Source organism: Ctenopharyngodon idella, chromosome 1, assembly GCF_019924925.1.
Source record: "Ctenopharyngodon idella isolate HZGC_01 chromosome 1, HZGC01, whole genome shotgun sequence".
In the NCBI taxonomy this organism is placed as follows: Eukaryota; Metazoa; Chordata; class Actinopteri; order Cypriniformes; family Xenocyprididae; genus Ctenopharyngodon; species Ctenopharyngodon idella.
In genome coordinates, this window is record NC_067220.1 from 3,805,803 (window position 1) to 3,816,063 (window position 10,261).

A 10,261-nucleotide genomic window follows, 5' to 3' on the forward strand; every position below is an offset into this window, starting at 1 on the left:
TTTGGATGTTTTATTTCTACTAGTATGGAAGGAAAATTGCCTAAAATCTCAAAATTGATCAGTGCATGAGAAAGAAAGAAAGAAAGAAAGAAAGAAAGAAAGAAAGAAAGCGCTGTGGTGTCTTGAGTAAATGTGACAATTTTTTGCTGTTGTTAAATGCTAAAATTAATACAAAGCTCATGAGTTGTAATAATATTTTATATTTTATAAAAATTATGATCATAAGTGTGATTTGTCTCTTCATGAGTCAGTACTGACTGTGAAGCAAACACTTGAGTGTGTGTGTGTTTGTGTGTTGTGGGTGCGTCGCATATTTTAACTACACACAACATACGAACACTTGAGTTATTCCTCAAAAACGAATTTTCTAATAAGAACTGAGTCATAAAACCGCAAAACAAAGACTGAAAGTCCCGCGAAACTGAAGCACTATCATCGGCAGACAAGAAGTGAGCTAAACTTAAAACATCAGTCATTCAGAGTAAAACTACACAACACTCACCGTCTCCTCACGTTCCAGCGGTTGTGATCTGCTCAATCCGGTCCGCTCGGGTCGAAGCTCATGTCGCGGTTCGGCTCGTGCTCTCGACCGCAACGATCAGGCACGCGCTTGCTTCGCCCGTTGCCTGTGCGCGCGCACTCACCTGTGCGCGGCGGCTGCTGGGGCGGGGGGGGGAGGGTGTAGCTGTAGGCGGGGCCAAACTCGCCCCTCAGGGCGCAGCTGATTGGATGACTGACAAATGAGGAGCGGAGAATATTTTTTAACTTTGAACATTTTAAAATGTGTGCGAGTGTTTGGTCATTTATTCTTCATATAAATGCCAGACGTGTCCTTCATGTTTGTTTTTCTGCTGGAGAACATGTTTATTAATGATCACTGGTATTATCGAGACCCGAGAGGAAAGACACTAAAGTGTGTGTGTTGATGTCATATGGAGCGGTTTACTATCATCTGGGACAGATTTGAGGGGGACTCTGCTGAAATATCACCCCACCCAAACACACACAAGCTGTTCTTGGATCTTTGTTTTTAATTATGTCATTCACTTTGAATGTCAGAGATACACACACACACACACACACACACACACAAAATGTAACATGATATGCACATTCAAAACATCCTGAAAACTAGAGTTATAACACACACACGCGCAAAACGTTTAAGATCATTATCGATTTAAATGAGACACATTCACACCTCCCCAGTCTCTCTCTTTCACACACACACACAGAGAGAGAGAGAGAGACATTGGCATGATCTGATTGAGATGTAAATGTGTCTCCCTCTGCTGCTGGAAACCTTCATTTACATGTGGACTAAAACTCACGGACTCTCGTTATGCGTGGCGAATCTCGTCAGAATGATTCCTGTGCGAAAGAACGAAGCAACAATAATATATAACTTATGAATGTAAGTATTCAGAAACACTGACACATTTTTTAACACAAATGAAGATTTAGCTCTATGGTTTATGCTCCAATGACAAATGTTTGCTGACTTCATGTATATATAAAATTAAATGAATTAAAATTAACGTCTCTTTGTAAACCAGCTAGAACATGCTTTTTTTTTTTTTTTTTTTTTTTTTTAAGTCCCCTGTATTTTTTTCCCTGTGAAAAAAAAATCTTCATGCCTTAAAATAGCGTGAATGACTCTACACCCTTGCCTCATTTATTACACGCGGATCGATCAATATGCTAATTAGCCCCGCCTCCACTCGCTCACACGAGCTCAGAGATCCACTCGGTCAATTTACTGAGGTAAACGCTACAACATCGGACACTTAACGGCAATTAAAAAGTTTAGAGTTTGCTTGACTATGTTATCAAACAGCTAATAATGTGTTGCTAATGTTACACAAACCATGTTCACATTCGTGAGTCAGTCAGCTGCCTTCTAACAATCAGTATCCTTACAAACGCTTTAACAACTCAGTGGAGAAAGGCATAGTTCATCACATCGTAATATACATCACACACCCTCCACATTGCTAAATCTACACAATTTTTCATATTAACAAAAAAAATTTAGCGGGATAACCTGGCTTCTCTCGAGACTCCCTTGTTCGCTGTTAATGATATGCTAAAGCCCGCCCCCACCAACACCAGCGATTTCAAACCGCGGGTTTTTCCACTGCAAATACTCAACAACGGTGCCGACTTATGAATTTGCACATGGTTTAAAGCATATTAAAAACAACACAGACATAAAAAAAACTTGATTTTCACCACGGTGGGTCTTTAATAAAGAATGACTTCAAAAAAGCAAAATATCCTGTTTATGTTGTATTTTTACTGAATTAAAATAAGCAGAAAAACCAGGTTGCGTCGACATTCGCTCAGAAACCACCATCACACACAAATGACTTTACAAACATTTATTTCCTCAAAACAAGAGAAAAACTGAGTGGAAACTGCAAAATTAAACCATTTAATTTCTACAGGCCACATCCATGAAACCATATGAAGTAAGAGAAAAAAAACGACAAAAAACATAAAAATCAAAACAAGGAAATTAAACGTTTTACTTCAGCGTGTAAAGACATGACAAACTGAAATCATCTCAAGAGGCACATCAACAGTCACATGACGCACGCGCGTATCTAATCGGACCAAACGGCACAGGCGTAGAAGGGCGGAGCAATCCTGTGATTGGATGAACACAAGACGACTGGTCTATTCTGATTGGTCCTCAGGCTGCAGAGTGCATTCTGGGATTTCTGCCCTGGCCCAGGGTCAGATTTCATATAAAGTTCAAAGGAATAGGATGTAGAACTGATTCTTCAAACAAACACTAATCAGCCGTTTAGTTTACGGCTACTCGACAGGCGCGGCGTCGGCGTCTCCCGCCGCTCCTGCGTCTGCGCTGACCGCGAGCTCCGCCGCTTCCTCCTCGCCCACTTCCACGCCCTCCACACCCTCCTCCCCCTCCACGCCCTCCTCCACCTCCACACCCTCCTCCTCCGCCTCCTCCACAGCGCCGCCTGTCTCCATCTTCATTTCCTCGTCATGCCCCTCCCCGTTTCCCACAGCTTCTGCTGCAGGCTCCGCCCCCTCTGTCTGAGGCCCCTCCTCTTCCTGTTTGACCTCATTCAGGCTCTCATTGGTGAGATCGGCCTCTGACACCTCCATCACCATGGAGTCTTCGGGATCCTGGTCGTCCTGGCTACCGTTGAACGGGTTTTCTCCCTGCGAAATGACAAATTAATCGAGCGCAGTTGACCAAGATGCAAAATTGACACTTACCAAACACTACAGTGTAAAAAATTATTTGGTAACACTTTACAGTAAGTTTCATTAGTTAAAACAATAACTAATAATGAACGGCACTTCTACAGCATTTATTAATCTTTATTAACGTTAATTTCAACATTAATACGTTATTAAAATCAAGAGTTGTAATTGTTAACATTAGTTAATGCACTGTGAACTAACAAACTATGAACTGCTGTATTTTTATTAAAGCTGCAGCCCGTAAGTTCTGCCTCTTTGTCGCCATCTCTGTTTGAAACCTGCAATTGCAGTTATTTGTGGAATTATCTTTACATGGGTTGTGTATCGGCACGGCTCCTGAAACAGCCTGCATCAGTTGAAAATAACTACATGTGCTGTTCTCTTTCAAAAAGCACATCTGAAACTAACATGAAGGAAGTGAGGCACGGGTGCAAATGTGTTTGTCTAGATTGACAGTACAATATGACACTTTTTCTATTTCTTCTGATTCTTTGGTAAAATGTGTTATGATTAGTTTGAGGCAACAAACAATAAGAAGGGTATACAAGACTTCCCCATTCCTCTCTGCAGAACTCTGTAGCTGCACTGAACAACCTTCAACAAAGGTTTGTGTTGTTTTTTTATGCCAAGGCGTTTACTAAAAATAACTACACATTGTTGGGAAAGTAACAGTAAAAATTGGCATCTTTAAGAAAAATGCTTATATTAAAGATTAAAGCTACACCAAATGACACATAAAAGAGTCCCAATTTTAAGATGCAGTGTCAAGTTAAAAACAGAAAAGTGACAAAATATGGTTTCATGACTGACAAAAAGTAATTTTAAGTACGCGGCCTTGTACGAGAGAAAGCAGCAGAACGGTCACAAACCTTCAGGTAGCTCTCCAGCTTCTTGCCGATGACCTTGTGGTTGAGGATGCTGCGCGCCACGGAAAGACTCGCCCTCTTGGACTGCTCCATCATGCCCTGACACACACAGGTCAGAAGGTCAGACCAGCATTTCACGAGGAGATCGAACACTTCGATTTGATGCGAGTTTGTACCTTGCGGTTGTAGTTGTGGTCCGGTGACTTGAGGTGCTTCTGGATCAGCATGTACTGCATGGGGATGAAGACGTCACACGCCGAGCAGTGAGCGGCTTCCACCTTCTTCATGAAGTGCTCCATGCCGATATCTACAGACAGGAAATGACACCATGAGAGACATGACGAGGTTTTAGCCGCTTGAGAGAAACTCCAGAAACAACAGCGTACCTCGCGTCAGATCCTGCTCTTTGAACACCTGACAGATGGTGGCGCTGTGATTTTCTATCTGACTCACTCGCTGCTCCGTCTTCTTGAATTTATTATTCAGATACTCCTACAAAACAAACACACAATGGCCGTTAGGGATGACACACTGGGCTCCACGTGTCAGTTCACTTATAAAGGAAGCGTCCGCACCTGCAGGAAGTCAGTGGTGGGCTTTGACAGCTGATTGGACAGAAACTTGAAGTGATCCTTGTGGAACTTGCTCTCCAGATGGGCATGCATGTCCTCGCTGTAGAACGAGCGGAACTTGCAGACGGAGCAGGCGAATATCACCCTGAAAAGTATGGGAGAGACGCCCAGGTGAGCCACAGAGGCCCTGGAGTACACGCACTCAACATGGACCGCAAAGAACCTGACCTGTGAGCTGACACTTTGACCCCTGACCTTTCAAAGAAGCCCCTCCTCTTCCTGATTTTGGATGCAGGGGGTGGAGTCTGTTTCGCCTTGGCCTGAGCACCCTCGTCCTGATTGGATGTAGCTGGAGAGAGACAAATAAACAAGCGTCTTTGGCAGCTGCATCACATCCGAACATTGTTTTTTCAGCATCTCACGCCATGAGACACAGCATCAACTACAGTAGTGTCTCAAAGTCTTGACCGATAATTTTTATTTTTTATGGCTGACAATATCTTAGGAGAGCAGGGCAACCACACAATTTATGCACCGAAACGTATTTTTATTTGATATAATATTTACTTAAAAGCAGAAGGAACCAGGAAAAGGTAAAAATCCCAGAACTCACCAGCACTCTCTCCTCCATCTTCTGGTCTGTTGTCCTGAAGAGCAAAGAGAGAGAAACATTATTGGTTTTTCTGGAACAGCGAATGACACAAGCATTTCATTTCATGACACAGACGACAGAAATGAATGTGGACATACAGCAGCAGTGGTGGCGTCGTTCGCCTCCTCTGACTCCTGCTTCTGTTCCTCAGTGGCTGCATCTGAAACACAACACACTTATGAACAAACAGGCATAGAAAGCGGGAGATCAAAAGGGATTGTCGGACACACGTGTGCTCGTACCAGAGGCCCTCTTTTCTCTTGCGGTCTCAGGTCTTGCCCATCTTGGACTCGGGCTCGTCGGTGGCGCTCAGAGTCTGTTTCCTCTTCTTCTGTCCGTCGCGCTGACCCTTCTGCTGCTGCTGTGACATTACACATGCAAATGAGATCCGAGGACACGTCCTTTAGTGTAGTCATGAAGGTGAGTCAATGATGAGAGGATTTACAACAGGTGTGTTCGACTTCACGCGGCGCATGCTGGTTAGAAATTTTGTCTAATGTAAGGCACTGTGACTTGTGCTATCAAAGTACAGCGAGAGCAGTTCGAGAGCAGTCGGCTGGTGTGTCCTTTATCAAACTGATAACACTTTTTTGGTATTTAAGTAGTATAGGCTTATGTTGAACTGTTCTATTATTAAATATTACTTTGCAAACAAACGCTGTATTACGAAGTAGATAAAGCATTGAATGAAAAACGGTACCGCTCGCCGAAGTCGAACACACCTAGCCCTACGTGAACTATCCCTTTAACACACCCATCATTAATAGCCTGTAATCATGTGACACTTTACAATTATCCTCGTGCTGTTTGTCAGTGTCTAACTGTAAGAGGTCAAAGGTCAAATGGGGGCAGACTGGGGTTGCTGCTCCTCGAGGGGTTGGTGGGATGAATGCGCTTGACTGGACTCTACGTGCAGGGGCGAGCGCTGATCTCTCAGCTCCGCCCCCCGCAGGGAGTGGGAGGTACTTACTCGGTTCAGGGGTCTCTTGCGGCCGCGCTGCCGGTTGGCCCTCGGGCCCCCTCCGAAGCTCCGGAAGTCCTGGGGCCCGCGCTGAGACTGGAAGGCCCCGCTGTCGGGGTACATGCGATTGGACAGCAGCGAGGGCAGCTTTCCTCGCCCGGCGGGGGAGTGGCCTTGGCCTCCGCCCCGCCCACTTCTGCCCCCCATGCCAGCGGAGGAGGAGGAGTCCTGCCTGCGGTTGAAGCCGCGGCCCCCGGAAGCTCCGCCCCTGCGCGGGGATCTCTGCCCCGCCCCCCAGCCGGAGCCCGAGAAGGCGGAGTCTCGATTCGACCGCATTTTGGCAGATCCGAAGCCATCAAAGCCGGACCCGCCCCCTCCAGCTCCGCCCATGACCCCAAAGCCCACGCCTCCGCGCTGGGCCATCATGTCGCCCCGGGAGTCGCTGTAACCAAAGCTACCGGATCTGTAGAGATCTCGGGGGCCGAGGGAGGCGGAGCGCGAGTCGAAAGACTCGTATTGGTCAAACCTGCAGAGGGAGGGAGGCGCAGAGCAAAGGTCAAGCGGGGACCATGGGCTGCATTTTCATCATGTCTCAGATGACCGTTTCATTAAGCAAACAAACTCATCATTCAGCGCTCATTCGTTCAAGCCCTTCCACAGCCCCGTTTCTCAGGTGCATTGTGGGAAGAGACAGGCTGTGGAAAAGCTTCAGAATGACGGTTGCACAGATGGACATATAAGGCAACGAGGTGGAAACAGTGAGATTCGAGGGACTTCTGGGGTCTGTTAGCATTATCTGTGGCGGTACAGTCAGATCTGTTGGGGCCGTCGGAAGATGAAACGTGTTTTTGTGTGTTCAAATGGTCAGGGGTGCGTTTAAAAGAGTCACTACATGCTAACACAAACACAGCGATTGCTTTTAGTGTTTCAACTACAAGAACTGGGCATAGCAGTAAGCAAATCATCAAAAACAACTTACTCAGGGCAGACACCACATTCAACTTTTTAGAAATGAAAGTCATGAGGGGAAGATGTACACTACCTTCAAAAGTCTCTTCATCTCATCAAGTCTGCACTTATTTGATCAAAAATACAGTGAAAACAATTTAGAATAGCTGAATATATAGTAAAGTGTAATTTATTCCCTGTGATCAAAGCTGAATTTTCAGCATCATTACTCCAGTCTTCAGTGTCACATGATCCTTCAGAAATCATTCTAATATGATGATTTGCTGCTCAAGAAACATTTATGATTATTATCAGTGTTGAAAACAGTTCATATTTTTCAGGATTCCTTGATGAATTGAAAGTTCAAAAGAACAGAATTTATTCGAAATAGTAACGGCATTTATAATGTTACAAAAGATTTTTGATGACTTAATTCATCATTGCTGAATAAAAGTAATAATTAAAAACATGAACAGTAATGTACAGTCCGACGCAACATTCAAAATGTATTTTCAAAACAACTTCTGGAACGTCTATCCTTCACAACCTCATTTTCAGTCGCAATATATTTCAATATGGTGTCTACCCTGACTAGTCTACAAGACGACATCTTGAAGGAACATGCGTCGCAGGGACAAATTTGAGCAGATCTAGAAGGTCTTAAAACCATCAAATTAAAGCAGGTGAAAAGATCTGAAGGGAGAGGTAACATTAGCAGACCTACACAATCATAAACTGAAACACTTCTGATGTTAGCTCATATTTTGAAGACGACCCGCTGAACCTATCTAGACAGGATCTTGTCCAAACTTACAGTCCATTATCAGCAAATAAACTAGTGCTACAGGTGAGAAAACAAACTCTAGAGTATTCAGAGAGTGTAACAGTGACTGAAGGCTGGAAACACATATAAGACATATTTAAAATGCATAAAAAGCCTGCATTAGTAGACAGGATAGGTTACGTCTGAAGTGTGTGTTGATGAACGCAGCTGCTCATTCGAGCGCGTGTGTGTGTTACCTGTCACCGCGAGCGCTGCTCTTCATGCCTCCCTCCAGCTGCGTCAGCATGTCCAGCCGCTGGTTGATTTTAGCGATGACGGCATCTGCGGTCGCCCCGGAGGACAGCAGAGATCCTCCCGACAGACCTCTCTTCATCCGCTCGTTTGACCCGTAACCGCTCCCTCCGAACCCGCCGCCGGACATCGAGTCTTTATAGCCGTACAGGTCGTAACTGCCCGAGCCTGAGGCCAGAACAGAGCACATGTTCATCAGGATGAGATAACACCACAACACATATGATTCTGCAGGATTCACAGACGTAAATCATGTCAAAGATGAAGAACGTCTCACCTCTGGATGATCCTCCTCCTCCACCTGATCCTCCCCATCCAGAGAAACCTGACAAGATCATAAACGTGTTGAACAGTGTGTCAAAAGCTGAACACAACAAACCCAAGGCAGATACAGAGTGACGTCTTTTATCTGCTATAAAGATCTTATTGATTTACAACACAAGTTTCATCTTATTTATATGGACAAAAAAAAAATCAGCATCTGCATCAAACTGCCAGTCAGATATAATAAGGGGGCGGGGCATTCTCACTCAAAAGAACATTTGATTGGACAGAAATGGCCCTACAGACATGATGATGTCAACTATAATTCGGTCTGTTTTCCTGTAAGAGAGAGCAATCCACAAAAGTACAATAGCATGAGGTCCTTTAAGAGGAGTACACTCAAAAAACACTGTAAATCCTGTAGATTAACACTGATATTGTTAACGCATCTGCGGGTTTTATTTAATCGTGGTGATTAATCGAACAATAGAGCAGCAGAATGAACACGGCAGCCATTTTACAACAACAAAAAACGCCTCCATTTCACTCTGTGTCTATTTAATGCAAGTGTGATGAGAAATTATAGTGATTCTTCCCTGTTCGATTCGCCATTTTAGACGCTAAACAGCAGAATTGATCGCAGCGCGTGAACAGGCCTCGTGTAAAACATTCACAGCAGAAACTATCACTCAAACACGGAAGAGTAAAGATTATTAGTTTGATATACTGTTGATTAAAGCATCAATGTGACGCTACGATAATGGTTTGTGTTTTTCGAAAAGCGCGTTCGTGTGCGCACTTCCGCCAGCAGACAATAACAATGGGATTCACAGTGATCTCAACAACAATCGATGGAATTACACTTTAAAATGAAAATACTTATACTAAAGGACACTAATTCATTAATAGGGTCTGTATTAATGATTAAAAAGAGTTTACGCCTCATTTTGACCTGCGCCATTTCACGAATCATCGAACTGCGTAGCATCAAATGCAGAGTAATACATGATCCCAGCATACAGACGATCACATTAAATACACACAGATGCTTGTATAAGATGAATAAAGAGTAAAACACTAACCTGAAGAATATCCTCGATCCATCCTGCTGCAGTGTTCAGTGTAGGTGTGATGATCAATGCGTAGCGATCAGGCCAGTATCAGGCCGCGCAGACTCCGCCTACTAAAGGGGTGTGGCTAAATGATTGACGTGTGAACAACCCAATGATCGAATTTCGGCGGCCGGAAAAACGAAAATTTCGTTAATTATTTCAAAACAAAAGTGTGTATTTCTTTGTATGGGATAAGTCACATAGTCTGTAGCCAGTCTGTTGTTTCGTTGATGTGTTGTATAAAGGCCATTACAGAATTGGTGCAAAGTCAGAGTTGGAAACGTCTTGAAAAAAGTATCTTTTTCCACAAATTTTGCAAATTGTATAATATCCAAGGTACACATTTCTAGTAATTGTGCAGGTAATTCTCATATTGTATTTTCATAGTTTTGGAATATTTTTCCTCTCCCCAAATTTGTCACTACCGAAACACAATAATAAATAATGTAATAAGAAGGGTCACATTGACCTATTAAGATTTTGTTTACATCTACCTTGTAAATATATTTTTTGCTATTTTTAAAAAAAGTTTTCACAGGTAAATCAATAACAATTTTAACAATATTTCAAGTGT

At 43.6% G+C, this 10,261-nt stretch overlaps 2 protein-coding genes across 8 annotated transcripts in view; both read right to left on the bottom strand.

Moving 5' to 3' along the window:
• The window catches only part of lpar2b (lysophosphatidic acid receptor 2b), a 57,186-nt gene extending 54,957 nt beyond the window's left edge, over positions 1 to 2,229 (bottom strand). For 4 of the 7 annotated variants that reach the window (XR_007931490.1, XM_051904610.1, XM_051904580.1 and 1 more), the window contains exon 1: positions 503 to 693. The gene's annotated coding sequence lies outside the window, so the exon portion shown is untranslated. Of the gene's footprint in view, positions 1 to 502 lie in introns of all 7 variants that reach the window. The other 3 variants (XM_051904562.1, XM_051904600.1, XM_051904590.1) reach the window with 3 other exon arrangements.
• Positions 2,230 to 2,366: 137 nt separating this feature from the next.
• akap8l (A kinase (PRKA) anchor protein 8-like) lies at positions 2,367 to 9,777 on the bottom strand. Its single transcript, XM_051904979.1, is given in 13 exon segments — positions 2,367 to 3,192; positions 4,107 to 4,202; positions 4,280 to 4,410; positions 4,490 to 4,595; positions 4,679 to 4,820; positions 4,904 to 5,024; positions 5,289 to 5,322; positions 5,426 to 5,481; positions 5,556 to 5,688; positions 6,298 to 6,814; positions 8,257 to 8,479; positions 8,589 to 8,636; positions 9,658 to 9,777. Coding segments are annotated over 13 exon segments (2,001 nt in total). The 5' UTR covers positions 9,680 to 9,777; the 3' UTR covers positions 2,367 to 2,820.
• Positions 9,778 to 10,261: the final 484 nt, after the last annotated feature.